Source organism: Tasmannia lanceolata, unplaced genomic scaffold (genome assembly GCF_043159265.1).
Source record: "Tasmannia lanceolata isolate RefF3 unplaced genomic scaffold, GAP_Taslan_0.1 ptg000007l, whole genome shotgun sequence".
Taxonomy (NCBI): domain Eukaryota; kingdom Viridiplantae; phylum Streptophyta; class Magnoliopsida; order Canellales; family Winteraceae; genus Tasmannia; species Tasmannia lanceolata.
In genome coordinates, this window is record NW_027518684.1 from 11727108 (window position 1) to 11754876 (window position 27769).

At 38.0% G+C, this 27769-nt stretch overlaps 1 protein-coding gene across 2 annotated transcripts in view; it reads right to left on the reverse strand.

Moving 5' to 3' along the window:
• LOC143881903 (serine/threonine-protein kinase STY46-like) overlaps positions 1-26372 on the reverse strand; it is a 35073-nt gene extending 8701 nt beyond the window's left edge. The window contains exons 1-7 of one of the 2 annotated variants that reach the window (XM_077385242.1): positions 25854-26372; positions 25252-25366; positions 21617-21729; positions 21278-21418; positions 15533-15605; positions 10214-10324; positions 2691-2741 (exon numbers count right to left, since the gene is read on the reverse strand). In XM_077385242.1, coding sequence (XP_077241357.1) covers positions 2691-2741; positions 10214-10324; positions 15533-15605; positions 21278-21418; positions 21617-21729; positions 25252-25366; positions 25854-26035 — 786 coding nt within the window. In that variant the 5' untranslated portion in view covers positions 26036-26372. The remainder of the gene's footprint in view (positions 1-2690; positions 2742-10213; positions 10325-15532; positions 15606-21277; positions 21419-21616; positions 21730-25251; positions 25367-25853) is intronic. The other variant, XM_077385243.1, reaches the window with a different exon arrangement.
• Positions 26373-27769: the final 1397 nt, after the last annotated feature.

Sequence of the window (27769 nt, forward strand, 5' to 3'; positions counted from 1 at the left end):
GTGCATCAATGGGTTTTTGTTTTTTTTTTTTTTTTTTGAATGGTAGGTGCATCAATGTATATTGAGCAGTTATAATTGAAGAGAAATTATGATACCCAAAAAAATGTTACTGCGAATGACCACAGGCACTCCAAGAGCATATGCGGGACCACAGCCCGGGTAATAATTGCCACACACTCCCCAGTGCACTGCAAGGAGAGTGGAAACACTGACAAGCATTTTCCCAATAATACAGCATATCGCTCGTAGATGAAAGAAGGTTTTTGAAAGGAATTCAAAACCTACAGTGGGAGAACGAGAGAAAGGAAAAAACGATTTTCATAGATGATTAGTTTTCTGCCTCTTTGGTATTATTTAAAATTAGTGTTAAGTATGCAATTTCCGAATAACCTTCTCTTATGTACAACAAAATTGCTAATTACACAAAAGTTTGCAATGATAGAACAAGAAAACATTGTTAAGAATGTGGTAATGTGATGGAGCCAATTACTAATAAGTGGAAAACTTGTAATTATTTATTGTTAGAGTCGTGGTGTACTTGTAGTTCTTCATTTCTTCTCTTTTCTTTTTCCTACACGTTGCCAGCGCTACAATGCCCAAGGCAGCCTTAACACTCACCTTAAGCTTTTAAACCCTATTATCCGTACTCCCTCTATCACATATAGCCCATAACTTTGACCCATACATCCCATGACAGTCATTGTAAGGCTGTAGATCCACCTAAAACCCTGTTTTAACTTTTAACCCTGTTGTATCAGACACATTAGATCTGTCAAAGATATTATCGCTGCAGATTTAAATCCAGACTAATTCAGTATAATTAAATACCTGTTACAGATATCTAAAATTCTGCCCAGCATTAAACTATCAAAGACACTTACATATGTCCTCGGTAATACTTCTGTCACAGGTTTATTGCCTATCTGATTTTTTACCAAACCTGTTTAAGAACTGACTTATTTAAACCTGAAGTTGATTGTGAAATTCGTGTTAAAACAGAGCATGACTGTGAACTGTTCCTGTTCAAAATCATCCCACAGTCCCCTTTTTCACGTGAGACCAGTTTGAATATTCAGTATGGTCACCCAGAATTTATTTAACACTAATCCAGACAGGCTTTATGTTAGAAACAGACTGTTTACATCTGTAAGTCCTTTATTGGACAGTAACAGCCCATAAACCTTCAGATTACAGCTTGAAAATCCCACCTCTATCTGATATTAAACCTAAATCTTGTGTGAGATAATCTATTGTTAGAATCCTTCATCAAAGGGTATCAGAGTTGCATGAGTATTATCTTGCCGTACACGTCCTGTATCAGTTTGTTTTGTTCATTCTCTGAGTCCTAGCATTGATAAGTTATACTTTTTGTTCATTCTCCGAGTCCTAGTATTGATAAGTTGACTCCCATATTCAAAAAGAATGGTCTCTCTGTGTTGATGTTACCTTTCTTGTAAGTACTCCCTATTTTTTCAAGTGCAAAAAACTATTTAAGATGCAAGGTTCCTTCATGTTTCTCGAGGGGAAACCCCAGGAAAAATAGCTTTTCCTTTCCTATATTCCCTTTTCCCCTTTTCCACATTCTCTTTCAGTTTCTCTTTTTCCCGTCTCCACATTCCCTTTTCCCTTTCTAAGTCCATTCCAACCCAAACCAACCCACAATCAACTTATAAATCACCCAACCACTCAAGAACCAATCTTTTTTTTTTATGAGAGGCACCTCAAGAACCAATCTTTATCAATCTTTCCTCCCATATAACTAATTTTTATCGATCTTTACCCTTTCTTTACATTCTTTACCTATTATTTATCATATCTTTAACTTTCTTGAGCCTTTCTTTAAACCTTTTCAAGAATTCAAAAAACTTTCCACAGATTCAAGAACCTTTTAAGGACCTTTGCCATCAAAACTTATGTTCCGTTATGCATTAGCAAAAAAATAATAATAATAATCACCTGAAACTGTAAAATTAGATGACCAAAATACCTCTCTACAATGTATTGATGAGAGAGAGAGAGAGAGCGCAATGACAGCTACTATAAAATAGCATATTACACCCAATAACTTTGTTGATTGTATTATAAGACTGCTAAGATTGATGACTTTAGTTATATAGGTCGGGCATTTTGGTCTTTCCCTGCACTTAAAAGCACTGTCATGATTAATGAAGAACATGCATTATTATTTTTTCAGCGACATCATTCATGACAAACTCCCATGGCCCACTCAAAAGGAAGTTAAACCCATCAAGGCGCGAACATGACTCACCTGAGGCTAGCTAAGATGAAACAGTACAAATAAAATAGATTCCTTCCAATCCAGTGAGATCCAAGAAAGTACAAAATCACCTAAGCAACAGCACTAATAAAAACAAAAAACAATGAAATTTGATATTTATCTTTAGGGAGATGATTTCCTCTCCCCCTCCCCCCCCCCCCCCCCCCCCCCCCCCCCCGCGCCCCCCTTTTAAAGTGAATTGTGGACAGACTAACACTTTTTGACGTCAAATCACGTCGACAGGGGGGCGCATAATCCTACCGGGGGGGGGGGGGGGGGGGGGGAGGGGTGGGGGGGCGAATCATCACCCTTATCTTTATAACACAAACAGGAAATTGTTCAAAACATTAAGCCAAACAACAAAATACAAGTACTAGATAGATATAAACAAAATCTACTGACAAAGATCCACCTCAGTTCCTGCAATTGCTTTCTCCAGAGCTTCGTGCAAGCCATCTGTTCCCTGACCACATCATTGCAAAGTCAGCAACATTTGGGCTCGAATCCCTGTCATATAAGAAAATAGAATCACAATGCTCCTTAATAATTTATAAGGTCACTATCTCAGAGGAGAAAAGCACACATGTTCACATCAACCATAGCTGATAAAATGAGTTATCAGGTCCATACATATAGAAAACCGGACAATTTAAAAGAAGCCATATATTTTAAGTCAGATGACAGTGGGGTATGCCGCAAAAGTTATTTTAGGTCCCCCATACATTCAGCAGGTAACAAAATCATCCGCCATGCTGCGAAGGATACCTGGAAGTTCCTTGTAGACTACATTTAAGTGGCAACCCACGAAAAGCTTTGGGATTCCACACTACGTACATTTATATAGGGGCGGCAAGGGAAACATTTACCGCTGTATCTATTAGAAGAGTCATCTCCGGCTCCTATGAGGTGCCACAAGGACCGGGTCAGCACGCATAGTGGCGGAGCCCATGATGACGCATGTGGGTCCCACAATGACGGGAAACCAAAAATAGGAAGGACCATTGATATTTCAGTTTATCACTGCACTAAGTTGTGTTTGTTGTTAATTAAGAACTTTGGAAGCTATGTATGGAGTAGCTTTTGCAAGGCCGTGAATCATGGGAGAACAATGTTTGCTTTAGAGGAGCCAATGCAAAAGGCCAAGTGGAATGTCAAGGCCACGAAGTCCATTTCAGCCCTCAAGTAATCGGTGGAGGATGACATGCTTATCCATATACATGCTGAAAATATCCACAAGGAGGCATGGCACACATTTGCCATGTTGTCTTCAAAAAAGAACATCAGATGACCCGAAACATGAGAGATAATTTGTGGGGTGAACAGGGTTGCTCTAGAGGAGCCTATACAAAAGGCCAAGTGAAATGTAAAGGCCAATAATAGTCCGCAGCCTAGAGAGGAGAACCTCTCACCCGCGCCCCCCCCCCCCCTCTGAAACTGAACCTTGATGCTTTGAGTTTTGGCAACCCAGGGCTGGTTGGCATTGTGATGCAGATATTAGGATTTATTTCCACATTATTTAGTTTCTAGTATTTTATTTCCATGTTATTAGTTTCTAGGATTTTATTTTCCATGTTATTTTTAAGGAATTCTTATTTTAGTAGGTTTCTATCTTGTAGGTTGTTTATTTGCCTATATATAGGCCTCTTTACAACTTATTTTGTAACTTTGATTGATATTGAATAAAGATTCTTCTCCCTCTAATTCTGGTTTTCTTCTTCCCACTTCTGATTTCTTCTCTTCTCTCCCTAAATTCGTCTATTCTTCTCTTCTTCTTCTACTTCTCCCTAAAGTCGTCTCTTCTTCAGGTTATTTTCGTCTCTTCTTCCCGTGTTCTTCAAATTCTATCCCCATTCGTCTATTTCTCTCTTTCCTCAATTTTTATTCACGGTGCTGCATCAATTTGGTATCAAAGCGAAAGATCCAAGAAGTCTGACCAAGGATTTCCAACAATTCGGGTACCACTGATCAACGTGTCTGCAAAAAGTCCCCAAGAGTTGTGGCAAGGCAGAGATCAATCGAATATTAGCCACTACAAGATTAAAGTTGCCGAAATTTCAGCAACTAAGGTCAGAATTCTCTGCCCACGATCAGCTGATAAAAGGTACAATATTCTGCTCCAGTTCTGCAGTTGTGACACATGTTTAAAGCTGTTTTGAAGCCCTAACACCAGCCCATCCACCTTCCATAGCCTCCATCTCCTCCACGGAAAACCACAACCCAGCCCAACCCTTGTTATTTTTTTACCGAACACCATTACACCTAGTCCCTAAAATTGCAAACCCTTTAACATATCCATCACCTTCAAGAGCCACTTTAATATCAGCCTCTTAAACCATCCCCTAAACTCTTGAGTTTCAGCCTCTTCCCTTAAACCATCTCCTAAACTCTTGAATTTCAGCCTCTTCCCAATACCCAAGCCCATTCCAAAGGCCCCATCTGCTGCAGATTTTTTTTTCCCCATCACCATCACCAAAAAATTTCGGCAATTTTCTGGGATCACAAGCTCTCCTCTTCCAGCCAGACTTTGGAGTCATGCAGAGGAAGGACATTTTTTTTTTTCCATCCAAGAAGGCAAGTTGCCTTGCTGTACAAGTTACCTTTTTGAAAGGAGTTCCGTGACACAGTAAGTTTCCTTTGAAGAAAACGAAAGGCAACTTGTCCCTATTTTCACAATATCACAGTAAAATGGTAAGTTACCTTGTCCAGTTGTCGTTCAAATAAAAGAGAAGGCAAGTTAGCGTGGGAATCTAACAGTTGGATTAAAAGAGAAAAAGTTAAGTTGCTTTATGTAGTTAAGTAACTTGGCTAGCAAGTTTCTTTTCTACAGCAGTGTTACATCATCCTAGAAAGTAAGGTACCTTTTCTGCATGCCTAGAGTAGTCGGTGAGAGATTTGAAGAAAAAAAAAACGAGTAACTTTATCAACCCCTTTATTTACCTAGGACAGCCCCCCATATTAGGTATATTAAATCCCTTATATTTAGGTATTTCTACCCCCTTCTTTCCACTTGGACACCCCCTTCCATTTAAGTTACTCACGTGCTTAAGTGAGAAAAAAGGGGTGTTATATCTCACTCCCCCATTCTTCCCATGGGCACCCCTTTCCATTTACGACAGACTATTTAAACCCCCTCTTTTACCATTCTGCACCCTCCCTAAAAAAAATCAAAAAAAAAAAGTAGAGCACACCCGTATCAGTTTCAGCAGCAGACAGTGACTTTCAGCACAGTTTCAGGAGCAATCTCAACCGTCGATTACGTGCCATCATCCGATCAACACCTTTCCGTCATCCGATTTCAAATCCGAGGCAGGTGTTGTATTCATTTCGACATGACAAACAAATCAAATGGTTGATTTCAGTTTTCGACGTCTATCTCAATGTTTCCGCCCTATGTTCCATATTTTGACGGGTACGACGATCAATATTTTCAAGACCGCATTCCCTATAGTTATTATGAGACTGTATGTCTACGATGGATCAATGCTTTGGATGCATATCATGAATACTACGGCTATGATCATCGAGCAACTATCTATCGAGCCAGAAAAACTGTACGACGACAAGCCGAAAAGTTATGGATAAGTCAAAACACGGACCGTTATCGCAGTTCTCTATTCCGTCGATGGGAGGATGTTCGTGATGAGTTTATGGGTATTTATGCAATAAGGGCATATCGATATGAAAAACAATTGATGCATGAAGCAGTTGCTCGACGAGAAGAAGCTGCTCGTCGTGAACAAGAAGCAGCAGCCCGTCATGCACGCGAAGCTAAAATTGAAGCTGAGAATTTAGAGCGTCGCATGCGTGAGTTAGATTTGCAGAGCCGCTCCACTACTTCATCCGTCTTACCCGTTGCTGATATTCTTACGGGTCCAGATGCTAGTATTGATAAGATCATTGATGTTGAGACTTTGATTCCATCATACTCAGATTCTGAGATGGACGATCCAGAGTTAGAGACTCAGTTGATTGCTGATATCGACATCATTGCGCATGATGCTTCTGAGATTTCCCCAGCACCAGTTGCCGAGCATCTAGAGGGACATCTTGCCACTTCCACAGTCGAGGCAGATATTGTGACGGAGCCATGTGAGGTTGTTCCATTGACAGAGTTGACCGAGCACCGTTATGATTCAGCGGCGAGTGCCTTGCTTGATGAGCCATTACTTGGGAAGCTTGTCGAGATTTGTGCTGACACAGAGGTGCTTGTTACGCAGATTGATCAGGAGGATTGCCCGTCTGATATCACTATGCCAGATACGATTCTAACATATGATTTTGTTGTTGATTCCTTTGAGCCGGATTTGATACCAGCTGCTGACATCTTTATTGAGGCTGGTCATGGATTGGTATTGCCCATAGCTGTTATGCCAATCCCACCGTTCAAAGAGGAGCATGTTGCTATATTTTCAGCCAGTTTGCTTATTCAGCGTGGGTTGCGTTATTATGATTCTACATGGGCGATTTCTTCACTCTCATTCCATCGACATTTCAGGCGCTTCTCACGGTTTTAACGCGTATTATACATGACAGAGTTTGATGTGTTACTATTACTATTGCTCGAGTTGCTCATCTACATATTTGATCGAGGTGGACTAGAACTCGAGGTCGAGTTATTTTCAAGCGGGGGAGAATGATGCAGATATTAGGATTTATTTCCACATTATTTAGTTTCTAGTATTTTATTTCCATGTTATTAGTTTCTAGGATTTTATTTTCCATGTTATTTTTAGGAATTCTTATTTTAGTAGGTTTCTATCTTGTAGGTTGTTTATTTGCCTATATATAGACCTCTTTACAACTTATTTTGTAACTTTGATTGATATTGAATAAAGATTATTCTCCCTCTAATTCTGGTTTTCTTCTTCCCTCTTCTGATTTCTTCTCTTCTCTCCCTAAATTCGTCTATTCTTCTCTTCTTCTTCTACTTCCCCCTAAATTCGTCTCTTCTTCAGGTTATTTTCGTCTCTTCTTCCCCTATTCTTCAAATTCTGCCCCATTTCGTCTATTTCTCTCTCCTTTCCTCAATTTTTCTTCACGGTGCTACATCACATTGGAGTTCTATTGAACAAGGACGATTGTCCCAAGATTTGGGCTCTCTTGCGTCCAATCGGATCTAAAGAAGCAAATGAAGTGAAGGTACAAGCGATTCTACATGGTGTTGAGATTCTAGTCTGTCATAGCTTGATCAGACAATCGTTGAGGGAGACTCATTCAACGTGATTGGGTATGGGATATCCGTGGAGATTTGCGGACACCAATGAGGACACTCAGGACATCCTGGAGGGTCATCGAGTTGTGTTCAACCATGCTTGGCGATCATCTAATTCGAAGGCTGATGCTCTCGCACGTACCGGGGTAATCAAGGAGTCATTTCATATTTTTGGATCAGGGCTTCTCTCAATAGTTCAGGTCTTTTGCATATCCCTGTCACATTCATTGGGATCTTTGATGAATTTTCCCTTTTGTTTTTGTTTTTTGCAGTTCGGTTCTTGAACACCTTGATCATGGGGTTGGTCCCATTATTTAATAAAATTTCATAATCATACAAAAAAAAAGTTTTAACTATATAACTAGCGATATTTTGGTCATTTGACCATTCAATGCATAAATACTAATGCATTCTCCATTTTTTATTTTTAATGAAGTCGGAAGAGATTTCACACTCCATGTTTCTCTCTTCTCCCCTTCTCCTAGCTTTGTAGTTATTCACTTTCAAGGATCCTTTACAAGGAACAGAGTTATAGTGACAGCTGACAGTTCAGTTCACGAAACCTAATAAAGCCCATGGGTGATGCGAAAATTGACTCGAGATTTGGTGACGGCTGCATACTCCATGAGGCATATCATGTCAAAGAACTTGTTGCATGTTCCAGAGATAACCACTTCAAGATATTGTGTCATATTTCGACCTGAAGATATGGAGGTTTTTGAGAAGGTGTTCATGGAAGGTACTCCTAGGATGATAGGAAAGACGGTGCACTCTGTGTATATGATTTCAGCTAAGCCAATGTGTATGAAGCGGACCAAATGATGTCAGTATATGGACCTTTGGAATGAGAGACTAGCATATGTTGGATACAAAAAGCTTCAAGTGATGACAAAGTGTGACCTTGTGAAGGGACTGTGATGCAGGTGAAAACATGGAATGGTGGTCGGAAGAGGTGTGACAAGCCCTAGCTTTCAATCGGAGAAGTATTGCACAAAGAGACACTACAATTGAGTATAGCAAATGAAGAAACAAGCACAAGTAGTCACAGAATTCTCTCTTATTCAATGCAACTTCAAACAACAGATGTAATTGGATGAGGAGACATCCAAACTATGAGGAAATTGGTTGATTCCTTGCAAGGTACAAGGAAGAACACGTGAACAAGATGAACAGCTTGAAATCTCAAGCTCAATTCAATCTTGCTAGAGAGAATTACAATCAGCTGAACTCCCTTTCAAGCAGCTCGTTCCCTTCTTTCAGATTTCTTATTCTCGTTCCCTCAAACTGAACTAAAAAAAAAAACAAGAGAAATGGCTATTTATACGCCAGGTTTACAACAGAGACTTAAAGAGGTGAAGGAAATGACATTGCTACGCTTAAATGGAGAGAAGAATGACGTTGCTACCCTTGCTTCCAAAACACAAGCAACTTAGTGACGCCCTCAGATCCAGTTTAGTGACGCCTTCGGATCCACTCGGACCGTCGGATTGTTTTGGGGTGCTCGAGTTGCCGATGCACCTCCTTGCCCATCTCATCTACCCTGTTATCTTTGGAAAATGCCCCTGCATCAGACTGCCTGAAATAGAGCTCAGACCGAACAGCTTGTGTGCAGGATGCTAGTTTGGGAAGGGACACAGGTTACCATTTTAAGAATGAAATTAAATGGCAAAAGAACCTTTGGAATTGGTTCACCCATTGTTTCATGCAAGGATGGAACAAATTGAAATGCATAGCCACTTTATTAGAGAGTTCTCTCAGCATGACATAAATATCTTACCGGTGGACACGGAAGATCAAGGGTTGACACATTCACAGAAGGATTGTCTTCTCAAAAGTTTTCTAAGTTTAGAAGGCAACTTAGCATCATGAGCAGAGAGTCAATTGAGAGGGGGAGCATTAGAACCATCATAACACATACACAGTTCCAGACGAGCCAAGCCAAGCCAATGCACACAGTGGCAGAGCCAACAATGATACATATGGGTTCCACGATGCCGTGCAAAAGAGGAGTTTCCAATTTTGTGGGAAAGCAAAATAGGTAGGTGTGTTGGAGGAGATTTGAGTTAATCTCAAATCTCATAGCTACGTTGTGATTCTTGTTAATTAGGAATAGAGACTTTCTTTTACTTGAGCTTTGTTAGCTTACATTTAGAATTGATCTATTCTTTTCTCTCTTTCTCTCTCTTTTTGAATGGTGAGAATTGATATATTCTTAAAAGATCCTAGATTAGATTTTTTCGGCTTAGTCAGCTCTCTCTCTCTCTCTCTCTCTCTCTCTCTCTCTCTCTCGCTCTCTCTCCAAAGAGATATGAGGGTTTGTTCAATATTGTTGAGAACTACGTTCAAGAGATTAGGTCATGCCATTATTGAATGTGCATTTTAGTCATTAACTGTGAAGCATAGTTTCAGTCACTGCCAAAGATCAAAACCAAAGGAAGTTATCTAAGTTGATTGGTAAACTGGAATGTTATGGTTTCACCATTAATATAAACAAGAAATGAGATCAGACTAAGTAAAATTACACAACAGATACAAAGTGTATAAAAAAATCACAACTAAAATGCAAACATTAAAGCCATTCAAAAAAAAAAAATGCAAACATTAGACAAAATTAACACTGTGTTCACCGAACCTTGAAAGAAATTTGCTATCACATTAAATAAAGGCATAGCACAAAACAAGATCCATGAATCGTAGCCATATCATTTTACAAAAAAGCCTACCTCAACTGGCCAACCGTCCACCACAAATACATCCAAAGAATAGCCATCAGTTGTAGAGAAAACATGCGCTTCACGAATGTTTAGCCCCATATCAGAAAGCAAAGTAGAGAGCTAAAGAACCATGCCACGACACTAAGTTAGATGCTTGATTTACAATCATGACAAAAACATAAGAGGAAGAAAAACAAAAAGAAAGCTACACTATTTGCAACTGCATTATATTAAAGAAATATGGTGGCACCCCCACTCATAGGGTTACCCTGAAAAAATGTGTCCACCAATGTTTGACATCAAGCAGGAGAAATCAAGAGTCCATACAAATTAGGATAAAGAAGAACGAAAGCCAAATTTCAAATTAAAGCCTATAAGAGAGAGGTACAAAAAGTATGTAGAAGATGATACATAAGAGCTCATGAAATTTCAAAACTAGGGAAGTACAGAGGTAGGAACAAAGACGATGGGGGCTTCCTCAAACTAGGAAAGTCCAAAGACAGGAACAAAGACAATAGGAGCTTACTCTGAACACCCTCTTAATTATGTATGCCTGCCACCTTTCCAATTTCAAGGTAAGTGAGGTAGATAAGGCTAGAAAAACTGAGGAAAACAATGTGTAATATCCCAATTTTAGTTGTGATTAGTGGGGTCCACCTGCTATGGGGTTTCACGTGACCAAGAAGAGGGGGAGGGACTTGATCGTGCAGATAGGCGGGCCACCATGGCCAATTAATAGTTTTACATTTCTATTTTGCTAGTTTGGACATTAGTTGCCATGTTGCCATTAATTTATCTGTTTTTTAATTGGTTGGGTGTTAAGTTTATAAGTGGGGTCACTTTTGGAGTATATGTGTGGATTAACATGGTTATTTTGAGTTCTTATATACAAGGTTTCAAGTTTTGGTTTCGATATGTGTTTCGATTGTGATGGAAATGGAAGCATGTCAATTTCATATGGAGTGGAAATCTCGTACTCAACTCAACTCAACAAAGCCTTTGTCCCAAACTAGTTGGGGTCGGCTAAATGAATCCTTTAGAAATATTTCAAGAAGAAGGTGAAAGGAATCTACCCGGCTCTAATCCTGGTTCTAGTTGGGTTCTTCTACGTGGATCATTTTCTTCCATTCTATCCTATCCAAGGTCATGTTCTCTGTTATGTTCCTAGTTATCAAGTCTTTCCACACTGTTTCTACCCAAGTTGTTTTCGGTCTGCCCCTACCTCTTTTTGCTCCATCAATTTGGCACGAGTCGCCTCTTCTCACCGGATCATCCAAAGGCCTACGTTGGATATGTCCAAACCATCTTAAGCGGTGCTCTCTCATCTTCTCCTCAATTGGTGCCATCCCCACCTTTTTACGAATATCTTCCTTTTTAATTCTATCTAACCTTGTGTGGCCGCACATCCATCTAAGCATTCGCATCTCCGCTACACTCATCTTATGCACATGCTGCTTCTTGGTGGCCCAACATTCTGAGCCGTACAGCATGGCTAGCCTCATAGCTGTCTTATAAAACTTTCCCTTCAACTTGGTAGGGATTTTACGGTTGCACAGAACTCTTGAGGCAAGCTTCCACTTCAACCAACCTGCTCTCATTCTATGGTTAACATAGAATAAATCCCGTAAATCATGGAAACCTATGGAAACATATGCAAATGATGGACATTTAAGATGAAACTTTATGAAGTGCTAGAATAAGCACAAATACACACTAAAAAACCATCACATAAGAAAAACAAAACCTACCTATAATGATTCAACAACATCAAACATCATGAATATTTGATAATTTAGTACAAACCACTTTTCACGTGTAGTTCATATATCTACATATATATATATAGAGAGAGAGAGAGGGGCACTTTCCTCATATATATATATATATATATATATATATATATATATATAGAGAGAGAGAGAGAGAACGGTTTCTACACACTAGTGTAGATAAGTTATCTACACACTAGCTTAAAATACAGTGGAGGGCATATTGTTCGGGTGATCCAAACCATTTACTTGATTGGCCCTCACATAGATAGGGTGTCCAACAAAAATCAGCTCCATAGGATCATCCCAACCCTACGATTTGTGGAGGTAAAATGGACGTGTATAAACCTTCACAAATATGTCCATTTTTTGCCTCCACGGTTAGAAGGGTTAGGATGATCCTATGAAGCTGATTTTTTGGGCACACCCTATCTATGTGAGGGCCCATCAAATGAATGCTTTGGATCACCCAAACAATGTGAGCCCCCACAGTATTTTAAGCTAGTGTGTAGATAACTTATCTACACTTGTGTGTAGGAACCGTTTTCTCATATATATATATATATATATATATATATATATATATATATATATATATATATATATATATATATGTGAGAAAACGGTTCCTACACATATGTGTAGAGAGTTCTCTACACACTAGCTTAAAATACAGTAGAGGCCCACATTGTTTGGGTGATCCAAGCCATCCATTTTAAAGGCCCTCACATAGATAGGGTGTCTACAAAAAATCAGATCCATAGGATCATCCCAACCCTACGATTTGTGGAGGTAAAATGGATGTCTTTAAACCTTCATAAATTAGTTCATTTTTTGCCTCCAAAGTTCGAATGGTTAGGATGATCCTATGGATCTGATTTTTTGTGGACACCCTATCTATGAGAGGGCCTTAAAAATGAATGGTTTGGATCACCCAAATAATGTGGCCCCCACTGTATTTTAAGCTAGTGTGTAGATAACTTATCTACACATGTGTGTAGGAACCGTTCTCTCTCTCTCTCTCTCTCTCTCTCTCTCTCTCTCTCTCTCTCTCTCTCTCTCTCTCTCTATATATATATATATATATATATATATATATATATATATATATATATATTATTTTTTTATTTTTATCTTAATGCATAACATTTCACATGCAATTCATATAAATATAATCATGTAACACGTACTGGTATACTACACTACTAACATACTTACAGTTTTGGTTTCAATAAGCATTTCAGTTTATGTAATGTTTCGGTGGGAATGGAGACGGCAACATTTCGGTTGTTTCAGGTCAGTTTTGGTGGAAATTTAAAACCATGGTTACACATAGAGGAAATTACAAAAATGGCATGAGCATTTTGGGATATTGTTTCTTCTTGGTGTTTAGGCAACCAGTGCATTTGAGCACCGGTAGCAGTGGGTATCCCATCAGTTTGGATATGAGTGCAATAAGCATTGGACCCGTCAGCCCCCCAGTAGCGTGTGGAGGCAGATTTATCATTTTCTTGGTTGACATCCCAATACAAGTGAGATCCGCGGATACTCTTTGATTTACTGTTCAACATCAATGTGTTGGTGTGATCCCAATCAAAGTTTTCTTGTGGAGAGTTGCAGAAGATTATATTATTTTTCATGCTTGTTTAGGGGTTGTTCATTGATCTCTTCATTTGCGTGGGAAGTTTGTTCTATTGGTTTGGGGATGAATAATTGATGTTATTTTTGTGATCTTTTTTATAATTGCAGCAGTACTTTCCATTGACGCTTGTTGGAGTTGTAGCTGTAAAATACCATGAACTTTTTTTTTATTGTGGTGGCTGATGTCTGTAAAATTATTCCAAATTTGTTTTATTTATGTTTTAATAATTTGTTGATTGCCATTCGAAAACAAAATAATTTGTTCAGTGTTGTCGGGCATTTGTTTACAGTCGTTGAACACTATTTATGGCTGTCACCGATAGGGGACCATTGAAGATGAAATGAAGAATTAAGGAATTAAGAATACGAGCCACATCATTAGTGCTAAAAGAGTTTTATTTAGTTTTCAGAGTGTTATTTAAATCTTTTTAAGTCATAAGGGGGTATTAGAGTCTTTTTTCCATCAAAATAGCTTACGTTCTTTGAGTTATGACTGTTTTAAACAGGCCCCACACATGTACTATGAGAATTTAAGTGGGAGCAAGTCTTTAAGTCATTAGAAATAGTTTAGTCCTTAGGATTTTTTTATTTGTTTAATATTGTTAACTTACCAACTTCTCCAAAAGCTTAAGTTGTTGGAGAAAGGCATTATTTGTCTTTTCTACTTTAACACTCCCCCGCACGTGTGGCCCACTTGGCAAACACGTGGCACATGTGGTCCCACTTTGGGCTGACCATCGCATGTGGATTTTTGCTATCCGGGAGGTTTGAACTCGAGACCTTTGGCTCTGATACCATGTTAACTTACCAACTTCTCCAAAAGCTTAAGCAGTTGGAGAAAGGCGTTATTTATCTTTTATACTTTAACAAATATAAATACTTTATTTTGGGTTTGGAAGAAGGAACGCTATATTCATTCGCTATTTGATATTGAGAGCTCCTTGGAGAAAAAAGCTTCATCTTCTTCTTCTTCTTTGGTGGGATGCCAAGGAAACTTGAAGCCTTTCAATAAGTGATTACCTCTTATTACTTGTCATTTATTGTTTTCATTAATCTTCTGTCATCTTTTTCTTGGGTTTTTTCCCATAAACCTGGAACCCCAAACATCTATTAACCACACCCAAAACCTCTCTTGCATAATTTTTCACCTATCTTCTACCCAAAACTCCTAAAATACCCTTTAAAAAAAATTCTCAACCTTGAAAAAATCATTCAAACTCTTCCATGCCCCGTTCCCCTTTCGTTTTATCCTAAAACTAATTTTACACCCTCTCGAGATCCTTCGACAGCTTACCGGCACATGTTTGAACCACTCCAAACCTATCCTAAACCTCGTAGAAATATTCTCCCAATATAATCACCTATTTTAGGATAAAAACCCTTAATTTGCACCCACCCATTTCACCCATATTGCCTACCACAATAGTCTACATTATCTCGGCATAAATCTGCAACTTCTCGACTTGTGTCTGCACACCTCGAAGCCTACCCAAAAGCCCTCTTTGAGGTCCAAAATCTTCCTCATAGGCATATTACTATTGTTTTGAGAACTTTTGAGATTTTTTACGTTCAGATTTAGTATCAAAGCTAGATCGTCCTGCATGGCATCAGAGCCATTCCTTCGATCATCCTGCATCACAAACCCTTGTTTATGGTTGTCAAACATCACAAACCTTTTCGGACATCATTTAATTGCTGTCAGACATTTATTTTTTGGTTGTGAGACCATTGGACAATATTGTTGAACATTTCAAGTGGTACAAGAGCATATCAGGGATATTTCACAATGATAAGTACAAGTACATTTCTAGCGAAATTCTTGAATAGGAAAAGAATAAGTAAAATTTTAAAAATGAATTTATCGTGAAGAATTCCTCGGACAAAAAAGAAAGAAGCACATAAGCCTTCTACGACCTACCTGACTAAGAAGCTTGGGCTTGTCAATGGTTGAAAATATAATTTCATGCACAGGAATATGTGAAATGTCCTGCCTGCATTACATTTTATTCAAATTGAAGTTATTCTCTTCCAAGATGCAACTTGAACTTCTCATTATGAAAAGAGAGGTTTCTTATTGATATAGTAATAAATTCATTTATACAGAATCTGCCAAAATGCACAAACAATGTGAACTTCACAAACAAACATGAATCTGTAGGAGGGTATCCTAGCATTATACAGGAATGAAACATCATGAAATAAGGATGTGTCCTACAACTATAATCTAGAAGTACGATAAAAGAACAGCATCATCATGCAAATACAACTTTTCCTTCAAATCTCGTGTCAACATAAAAGACTAATAAAATATTGGACCTAAAATGGTTCTGTACAGAATAATCCCTAATTAAGAACAACAATTTCAATCATACATTGAGCAAGACACGTGTTTCAAAAGGAAGCTGATACCTAAAATGGTTCTGTACAGAATAATCCCTAATTAAGCACAACAATTTCAATCATACATTGACACTTGTTTCAAAAGGAAGCTGATACCTATGTCACAAATATTGTTCTCAGGAATTTCTCGGCAAAGGAAAAGTCTCGGTATACATTAAAAAAAAATTCTTTTTCCAGGTTAATACCGGGAAAAAACGATAAAAATATAATTATTTAAATAATATATAAATATATAAAATTTAAGAAAAAATATAAAATAAAAATATCGTAAAAATATCGGTATAATATCATGATAATATCGCGATATTTTATGATAAAAATGATAATATCGCTATATATTTAAAATCTTGGGATTATTTCAGGATTTTGTCATTTTATCAAAATGTCGTGATAAAAACGTGATATTTTGAAAATATCAAGATATGTGTGACATAGGCTGATACAAACTAGACCAATTACACCTGCTGGAGTCTCGAGGCATCCAAGCAAGAGACCATCAAACTCAAGCCTAAGCAGTTTCCAATGGCTTGAAATATCCCCATGTGTTCTGTGGTTTCTTATTCAAGTGAATTCCCTCAACAGCATAACAAATACTCAAATAGCAGATCTTCAGCAAATAATGAATTGGGTCTAATCAAGATTTTCAAGTTTAGCTCTAAATTAATTCCAAAAAAAAACTAAAAAGTAAAAATATTTATTAAAAACTAATATGACACCAAAAGTGTAAATAGGAACGAACTAAGAAAATCACAGTGTACAATCTTCAGACTTCAGAGTTGATAGTTCAAACAACATACTACTGCAAACTTAAGACTTCATGGTCCGCTCTAAAAAGAAAAGGAAAAAAAAAGTAGATTGTGAGATAGTTACCACACTTTCCAAATTAGTCACTTCCCATTCCAGTTACAAAACAACAAATACCAAGTTAAAGAGTACCTCATAGCACAAAATTACAAACACAAAATCCAAATAATCAATATCAAAGTGACATGCAACTGTACTATGTCAATATAAAATCAAAACTCAAATATATGAAGCAACACATATAAGAGGATGATCTAGGTCCCTGGTAGCTACTCCCACACACTCCATTGTCATGGCTACTAAATTTGCTTTAGTAATGCTCCCCGTTACATCATAATTGCCAGAATTAGAATCATCATTTGTATATAGTTTTCAGTGTCATTTTTTTTAAAACACATTTACATGCTGTGACATTTGAAATTGGTTTACAGTAAGATCTTTCATTTCCAGAGCTTAAAAGCCTGAAGGCTTTGACATCTATAGTTACTAAATTTTTCTAAAGAGACTCCAAGCTAGAAATTTTCAAATGCATTCATCTAGATAATCTAATTGCTGATTGGTGCAAAATTTGCAGGGATTTTGATGAGAAGGCGAGGACACGAGATCTGTGGTGTATGCCCCCTCCCTGTTGGTTAAAGCTGAATCTTTACAATGCCCTAGGCGAATGTCGTAAAACCGGTTCCCGCTTCATCTAGAGAAGTCATTCTGGCTTTTGCTAGACCTACATGTGATTCTCATGCTATTGATGTGGAGGTCAAAATAGCGCAGAATGGAAAGAACCTACTAATGAAAAAGGGAAAGTCAGTACACGGTCCCATGGAGGAAAAAAAGAAAGATTCTATGGAATGTCTCCTTTCTAGCAATCATATGGGTGCTGTGGAAAGAACGAAATGCCCGTATCTTTAAAGGACACTCAAAGAGAGCGCACTTCCTCTATAATTAGGTGATAGCAATCACTATATCATGGGTGAGGACTCTATCATGCTTTAGATTTGTGTCTGCCTATGACTTATGATATGGGTGGAAGGAGATTTGTCGTGATTCAGCCATAGATCCCAAGATAGTCCAAGATTGAGAGCCTCCTGCTCATGATTTCTTGAAGCTGAATTTCGATGGGCCCAGTATTGGAAATGTCCATCTGGTATTGAGGGAGTCCTAAGATGAGTTTGGAGGAGTCCTGAGGGATGAGATTGGAGCAGTGAGATGGGCCTTTGCGAGGCCCTATAGGAGCAGCAGATGCAAATGAAGCTGAAGTGCGTGCTATCCATCAAGGAATCAACCTTCTAGAGAATGAAGACTTGAATAAAGTGGCGGTAGAAGGGGATTCTCTCAATGTGATAAGGTGGCTTAGAGGCTCTCACACTTATCCATTGAGATTGGCTTCTTCTTTTTTGATGAAATCCAAGACACGGTGGGGGAAGCATCGATAGCTTTTCATCATGTTAGGCGGTCGGCAAATGAGGTGGCAGATAGATTAGCCAAAGATGGTGTTTCGAGGGAGAGTGTGGATCTTTTCGATTTTCTCCCACCTTGTCCCTCTCTTCTCTTTGGCTGGTAAGGGGCTAGTAATTGTTTTATCTTTGCTTTTTACTTTGTTTGCTCACTGCTTGTATTGACCTCCTCAGTCTCTTTCCTTTTAATGAAATTGCTTGCCATTCAAAAATAAAATGGTCCAATAAAATCTCGATAGAAGGCGATTCATCTCTGATTATAGATAGACTACGGAAACGCTCCACCTCTCCTTGGCATGCTTCTTCAGAGAGATGTAGTTCATGTCTAGAGCCATCAATATAGTCATATTTATCATATTCACGCAGAAGGAAATGCTTTGGATGATCTTCTGACAAACTATGGTTTTTGTAGTAATTTAATTACTTAGCAGTAGATGCCTAGTCATTAATCATTTCCTTTCTTCGAGCATATTATATTTGGAGCTTTGTACTTGGCTTTCTATTGCATCATTTTGCTTTGTGATTTTATTCTTCTGGGGAAGGGATGATTTCTACGTATAACCACTTATAGTATGGTCCTTTTGCAAAAACCCACCTCCAGATTCCAGTATTAGTTTTTTCACATAGCCACTTAAGGTATGGGATATTTCATGGGTGACCGCCATTAAAAATCTAAAGGAATAGAATGTCATTGGTAGAAAATGATGAAAAATCCCTTTATTAGTAAGGTTGTTGGGATCTGCACAACCACATTTTTCAAAGAGTAAAGTCTTCTTTTCAGCTTCTACCACAAATTGTCAGGAAACCAGGTGATGGGGATCCATGGTTCTCAGCATCACCCCTTCCCAAACAAATTATGACGACTAGATCATAGAACCATGCACTTCATGGAGAAAAGAGAGCTCCCTCCACAGTCCACACATCATACTAGTCCCAACAATGTTGCTAGCGTTTAAAATGTTTCAAACGTTTTGACTAGTTCTTATTCGTATGTATCGGGTGGCCTACTTAAAAGTCGGTTTGTCATTAGATGTGATTTGTCTCAAATACCATAAAGAAAAAGAATATAAATTGAGACTAGGCTATAATATTATACCTTCCAATTCATAAATCCATTTTTACACCTTTCACTCATTGGTTGAGGGTAGATTCATCCTCTCATGCAATGAACTAAATCGCCTTTCTCCACTTCCTCATCGTTTATTCTCATAATCCGTCATTTGAATTCAATGAATAACAACTTTCGTGCCATCTACTCAGCCCCGCAGAACTTGACGCCCTCTCCTAAATCAAGAAGGACTTCCTTTTGGGAATCCAACTCTCTCTCCATATGGAACTCCCTTTCTTCTAACACGTGATTCTTTTGCTGATGTCATTTGTAAGATGAACCCCCCCAAAAACCACCCTCAGCCTCAAACTCCCATCACTAACGTTGGGCAATGCCCTTACCACTGATTCCCCAAATCTAATGAGCAACCATAACCAACCTAACAGCCTTGGCCAAATTCATTTACCACTGATTCCCCAAATCTAGTGAGCAACCATAACCAACCTAACAGCCTTGGCCAAATTCATTTTCCTTGCCAACATCTCGGACCCTATCCTAGCTAAGTAGGATATAATCCCTTCCTTTTAGTCCTTTTCCAGGTAGGAGCAACTTCGTAATGGACTCACAACCAAACCATTAACATCATTGCAAAAAATGTCATCCCAATTACAAGGCATCTCAGTATCAAAATTCTATGGTTCAAGGGAAAGAAATTAGTTTCTTTCATATTGACTAGTTTTTAGCTTACTGATGAAATCTTTTTTCACCTGATCACAACAAAATAAGAAAAGAACAAAAGCAGGCTCCAAGGTCCACATTATGTGTTGTAATAGTAAGACAGCGTAGAATAAACTTCCAGCAATAAGAGCACCAAGCCACAATTTTGTGCCTGCAAATACAGAAAACACATTGCAGCCTCGACCCCTTCCCTACCTCCATTACATAAAACACATTCGAAACAGCATAAAGAGAGATTATAAATCTAAACACAAAATAAGAATGGATGCACTGGCAACGGAACAAAATCTAATCAAGCTTTCAACTTCACCTAAAACTTCATGGTTTTGTTTGTTTTTTTTTTTTTTTTTTTTTTTTTTTTTTTAAATGGCCCAAAAGTCAGTCTTGTAAACCAAGTATATCCCGGTGATGCCGTGTTTCTAGCATAAAAAGTAGCAGAAAGTCATTACGTACAGAGCCTGACACTGTGACAATAAATGATACATTTACATAACATGACATTTAGGCAGCTGGTGTTTGATGTAAATTTATTTTAAGTCTGAAAAGGGAGACATTCACCTTCAAGATCAATCCTAAAGACAAATTTATGGGTCCCACAAGACATGCATGTCTAATTGAGACCATTAATCATGAGGCGACCCACATAATCCTGGTCCCATGCCAAATGGAAGTCCTATGCATAAAATAAAATCAACAGTATAGCTGTTCTCGGCTAAACTTTAAACAAAGTGTGATGGGTCATGGGGCTAGGATCATTTGATCCGGACTTGTGGTCTCCGGTTGAATCAACGGACCCCGATCACGTCCATGTGACAAACGTGGGGCCCAAAACGGGCTGTTAGGAAAGAGCCTAGCAGCCAGCATCTTTTTAGTATTTCTCATTTATTATTTCTGATAGCAACTGTGGTTCATTAAATGCTAGTATGCTACACTGGAAAGTCATTAAGGATGACAAAAGAATATTGACAAAGGACTAATTAGGACTTGTTAAGTCTTTAAGGTTGACAAAAGAGTACTGACCAAGAACTATTAGGACTTGTTCTTCAAACTTGATAAAGAAGATCGCTACCAATATTTAATCGAAAATCGAACATGAACTTCTATCAAGCATTAGTGCGGGATCAAATACTAGATTACCTTGCAATATTTATAAATTATGATTCATAAGGCATGATTAAAAAAACTAAACACAACATCGACTTAACTCAGAAGAAAAAGGTACCTTCCAGAATAAGTCTCTGTGAGATATATTCTCTCCTCAATATCCTCATCGTTCTTCTTTCTTACATCCAAATTTAAGTCCCCGAGCTTTGAGCAAGGTTCAAAGTCAATCTCACAATCCCTATTTCTACTCGCAGAGGTGCTATCAATTATCAAACAAGAAGGCCTCAAATGCATGAGCAGATTAAATCAAGCTAAACAAGAAAGCTTAATTAAAGTCAAAACACATATAGCAAGGGAAGATGTACATGTTCATCAACATTATCATTCGATTTTAATCAAAAGGAAATAACTTGACAACAAATAACAAAAAAAAAATAGAAGTTTCAAAGTTGGAAACCTGATATGTGCCGTATCGCCTTCATGTTCACTATTGTCGCATCCTCCTGAAGTGGAATTGATTCTTACATATTGTTGGACATCATCATAGCCATCCACGCTAGTCCGGATTTGCTAAACAACATTATAAGGATGAATTGAGAGAAGAATAACTCTGACATACATTGCTTATGCCACCATCAGATAAACAAAGACTGATATTTCCACTGGTTTGGAGAGAAAATGTGGGTAAATAACATCATACCATGACATGGGGTACAATAAACCCATTGGGTACATGAATTAATATTCTAGTCAAAAGATGCCTTACAGTACATTCTTGAAAGTTAAGAAAACATTAACAGCAAGTTATCAATCATGTGAGGATGATTTTCCACATGCACCAATACTATGAGGTAGCATTCAGAACAAAAAGGAACAGTTGACAAATGCAATACACTGAATGAGTACAACACACAATATGCACAAGGTACATTTAGATGGGCTTAAAGCTAATAATACAGCTTAAGCAAGAGTGGTCATTAACATCTAATCACAAACCTGAGAAGCAAGCTTTATCATTGATAATATCAAAGAAGATTTACTACTAAGAAATTACGACATAGGGATAGTGTGAAATCATTTAGATGGGCCATATGTTGACATCTACCGTATCTAGAATAAAAAATATAACTAAATAACTAAAAATCGAAATAAATCTTAAATAAAAGAACTAAAAAAGTCTCGCATGAAAAAAAAACCTAACTAAAATAAAGTCTATAACTGACAGATCACATCATTGCTGGCAGTTTCATAGCTATCACTTCTACAGCATGGGAGGCCTAGTGGCGGCATTTCTTCGATACAACCGATTTGAGATTGGAGTTGTTCACCACCAGCGCATTGGAGATTTGACAGGGATTACCATCGTCGCTACTTTACCATATGGAGCTTATGATGTGGGCATGCGAACAAAGGAGATGCGTCATGGATTTCAGTGATACCCCATTCCTTGGCGAAGGCGTTGCTTGATCGACTGTTCGTGGATCGGTGTGGTGCACCTACAACTACTCAACGATGTGTTTCAACATAAGATAGACTTCTACTCTTTGGGTTGACATTCCTCCATCTCCACCCACTTTCATCCCATCGATTTCACATTCTCTCCCCTCTGATCCCCATTCAATTTCTCCCCTTATCTCTCTTCTAGTTCCCTCCTCACTACAGCTTTCCCACTTTCTCAGTCTCCCTTCTCTCATCACCTTCCACCAGCCATCTCACCATCTTCCTCCCTACTTACATTCTTCACTCCCTTTCCTCCTTCATTGTCTTGTTCTTTCTTGTCACATTTCTCTTTTCCTATCCTTTTCTCACTTTCCTTCTGTTTACATCCCCTTGGGTAAGGTTCATAAACCGTTCCTCCTCGGTTGGGTTCATAAACGGTTTCCCCCTCCCCTTTCTAACCTCCTCTTTTTCTTTTCTAGATATGGGTCTCTTTTCTTGATTTGATCTCTTTCTTGATCTTAGCCCTTTCTTGGACTATTCCCTATTATTCTCTCTCTCCATATCTTGGTTGAAATCTGCCCCTAACCTCTATATTCTAGCTATCCTTCTTCCCCCTCTTGGAGACACCGGCAGCAAGACGACGCCTAAGGCTCAATATGTCATCCCAGTTACGTACGCACTATTTCTTTTCTTGTTAGCCTACCCATATGTCCCTTCGCTTTTTCCCCCAACCCATGTTACATGGATTGGTCAAAGTATTCGTGTTGGATGCGTCTCAAATTCTAATACTCCAGGATTCACAAACACTTATAGATCTTTTTTATCTGTTTTTCCTAAATAGTACTACCACAACTTTAAAATTACCGCATATTTTGAGTTTAAACATCATATCTACTTAACCTATTAAAAATTTTAATGTATTACTCATTATAACCATATTATCATGTAAATAAAAAACAAAAGTTGAGAACCATTCAAAAAAATAAAAGTTCAGAATTGATTAAAACAGTTTGGTGAATCCACAAATCGTTCTTTTTAAGGTTTGTCAAATCCGCCACTCGATACCCGTGTCTAGCAGTATAGAATAGATGCAACATTGCCCTCAAACTTAACCCTAATGTTTCCAATCCTATTTCCCTCACTTCATACCCTGAACCTATCAACTCTACTAGCCATATATCCTACTAGACTTCTTTTGGGTTGTAGTTGGATATTAGTCGGTAGATCTAGTTTGTTTGATAGTTGTTATTGAGATCCGATTTCCTTGCTTAGTAAGTTGATTTTCTTTTGATTAGAACCTATTATTGGAACTTTTAATTGGATGAGTTGAATTCTAATGATAAATTAATTTTAAAGTCTTGGATCTTTGTGAAAATTCTAGCTGCTTTGATTATTATGTCTTGTTTATTTTTATTTGGGAACGTATTTTGCTGCTAATCTGAATTAGAAACCATTCTGAAGCTCCAAAGTTCCTAGAAATGGATCCACGAACCCTAGGTTTGCATTAAAAAGTAAATGCGACAAATCGGAACAAATATGATCTAATAGATAAAGAAAAGAATACCACGAATAATAAAGGAAGAGATCAAATGCACCAATAAAGGTGCTTGCTGGTCGTACGGCCAATTTGGGGAAAGAATCTCCTCTTCGTTTATTTTACGCATCTCTCTTACCGTTATAACCCCCTTTTATTCTTACGCAATGGTAAAAACAATCACAACCATTGAGATAATTTAATCTCACCCTAAAACCCTGCTTAAGTGAAAACATAAAATGCTACTACGTAATAACTCAAGCTGATAGTCCCTACTACTTATTAAAAGACTAACTTAAATTATTTAATTAGGACTTGAGCAGATGGTCCCCACCATTTTAAGTCACTACAATCCCAAAAAAATAAAATTAAAAGGATTGTCAGTGCTCCTCACCTAAGTTTCAGCTGAATGTGGACCATTAACTTCTAAATTTTTAAGCTTCCATTTACAAACAACAAATTGAAGGGTTGGAATTTTCCAATGGGATGATTTTTGTGGCATGATCCATCAATAATGAAGATTGGCCAAAGAAACAAATTTGGATCATCAAACAAGTGGCCACATTTGCACTTTTGCTGGCGCATATTTTTCCAAGAGATAATATGCACAGGTACCATATAATAGCTCATCTATGCCATGCTTTACACCTATACTTTCTAGAACCATGATTCATAATTTACCATTTGTGATAATCTATTTATTAAATATTTTTATCAACTTGTTTCTAAAAATTCACACCAGAGTTAACTTTGTATAAGGAATGCTAATTTCATTACGCGAGAGTGAAGTAGAGGCTACAAAAGATGACCAGTTTTTATGAAGAAGCTCTTTATTTGAGATGGGATTTGGCAGAGCTGATTAGTCTAACAAAAATGATAATGACTAGAGAGAATTTTAGTGTCCAGCTTAAGTTGGAATTCATGCGGATATCCTAACAACTACTTAACTATGGAAAATAACCTAAATGCACTACATTTAAAACATAAGGATAGCAGAATGATGAATTTTTATGCAGCAATTGTTGTAGACTGAACTTCGACTGAAAGAAAGAAAAAGAAATGGACAAGCACTTTCCCTCTTAAATTTGAACAAGAGCAAATATTACTTGAATCACTACCTCCACAAAACGAACATGGAAGACTGGCCGCTTGTCTGGATCCTTTGCTTGTGCAAGAATCTTCCGATGTAACAAAACGTCTTCCACTCTATCCATATTCACGTCTACTGCGTAACTGAAACACATGGAACACAAGTCAAACACTTTAGTCCACTATTCCTTGGAAGGTTCATCTCTATAAGTAATAAAAACAAAACAGGACCACCAAAATTACTATCAAAATTGCATCATTAAGCATGGAAAATGCATCATCAATCAGATCTATTACAAGCATCTGGATCCAAGGATTTGGATCTTCATGATCACCCTTCGCCACATAATCAATATTTTTTCAGATCACCCCAATTTAATTAGTGTTATTATGAATTATAATAAGCGCAGTGGCAACAATTCCAAACTGACAATCATCCCCATTTACCAAGAACGGAGTTATAGTCCAAAACAACCTACCACTAACAAACTTAAAATTCTTCAGAATCCCCAAAAAAAAAAAACATGGATTACTAAAATTCCAATCATTAAAACTATAAACTAACCATCATGGATCTAAATAAAGCTCTAAATTGGCAATCTTATCAAAAACAGAAGCAAAACAATCGTACCTCAGCGGCAATCGACAGAAATGAGCATCCAAAAGGTCGCGAAACCCGGGATTAGAAATCGCCTCCTCGTTCTCATTCTCGACTAATCGATTATAAATGTCATTCCTAATATCGTAATTTCCAAAACCCCCGAGAGCTCGTGGGGGCGACGAGCTCTCCCCCACTTCTTCGGTCAACTCCATCGATCTAAATTCTAAAACCCTATCATCTTCAAAACGGAGGAAAAAAAAATATTCGAGAAAACCTAGAGAAGTAAAATTTGCTAAAGCTAGGAAATAAGTTTAGGTTAAGAGATCAGAGAGAGAAGTAGCAGGTTAGAGACACGAAAGGATCTTTGACGGTTGGGAGAATCTTGGACCTGACCAGGATATCGTACGCCATTACTGTAGCAGTAGCAGAGCGAGGGTTTTTTAAGAAGAGGGAAAAAAGAAAGAAAGGAGATGAGATATTGGGAACGAGAATGTTTGAGAATGTGAGAGAGCGAGAGCGAGAGCTTTAGAACCTTTTTGCTATGTTTTTGGAAGGGAAATGGATAGGGTTGGATAAACAGTGAAATATAGTAAGCTTCAAAATTGTTTGGAATTTTAGGGTTATTTAAAGGGATCGATTATCGAGGCGATCTAGGAGAATCTGATGGGCCATTGCGGAATGATATCCCGTCCTACACGGAAACGACATCAACGGTTGTAAGACATCTTATAAAAAGTTCTCACTTAATATCGAAGGTCTGCAAACAGTGGGACCAAGAGAATTGGGCCCTTTTTTTTATGGGAACTTATATATTCGCCTCCTTTTTTAACCTGAGACAGCCCCTTCTAGTGTATTTATGAGTGCTCTTTAACACTGCAAGGGGCTGTGTCCCAGGGAGAAAGGATAGCGTATAAATCATGTTTGACAACCATGAAAAAATATAGAGGGGCGTTGTGAGAGTGAGGAGAGGGTAGAAAGCTCCTCAAAAATGGAAAAAAAAATCCCAATTTAGGTAAGATGTTTTTAGGGATATCTCATGGTCTCTCTACTCCCTTCCCTCTCAACTCTCACCCCTCCTCATTCTCAATTGGGCTGAAGACTGATCTATGGAATAATTTTTCATAGTTGCCAAACATGCCTTAAAACTTATTTCTCTTTCGTTGTCGTAAGAGGTGGTCTAAGATTCACCATATCATAGTTAGGTGACCTTCTTCGCAGTACTTTTGTGCTTTTTCCCCCCACAGAGCCGACAACATTGAAAAAACTGAGAAGAATGCATTTTGGCAATTTGTGATTTTTTCAAAGTGACACACAGTTGTTTCAAAGGACTCTAGTACCCCTATTTCTCCCGCTCATTCACTTTTAAAACCATCTCAATTTCATCACTAAAACTTGATTGTAGCATTGTCATTAGTCCTTCTATAAGAAGAAGACAAGGGTATTTTTGTCTAGAGAAGGTTGGCATTAAGTTTTGGGATGCTTATTAGGAAGCTTAATATTCGACTCTTCGTAGCAGCTCTTAAAAGATTTGAAAAGCCAAGTTTTATTGAATTTCCTTAAACTTGGTATCCCCATTTCTAAGAAAAGAATTTCATCAAATAAAACATGGGATTTGCTAGGGACCATCACAGAGCCTCACATTTTTGTCTTATTCATTTAATTCATCTGGAGGGTGGCTGCTCTCACATGCAACAGCCCATCCGGAAAATGCCTTATGCAATGGTCCCTAACAAATCCCAAAAAAAATTGGAAAAAGCAACCCATGCTCCTTGGAAAAATTCACTAAAAAATAAATTCATAGAAACTAAAAAAATAAAAAACAGTGTGGCCAAATATGCAGTATGATATATAAAGGGCGTCCTTAGTAAAGAAAGGGTGCCCATTTATTATATTATCCTCTATATAAAATGTGTGTATTGCAATTGTAAAAAAGGTGGAAAGCATGG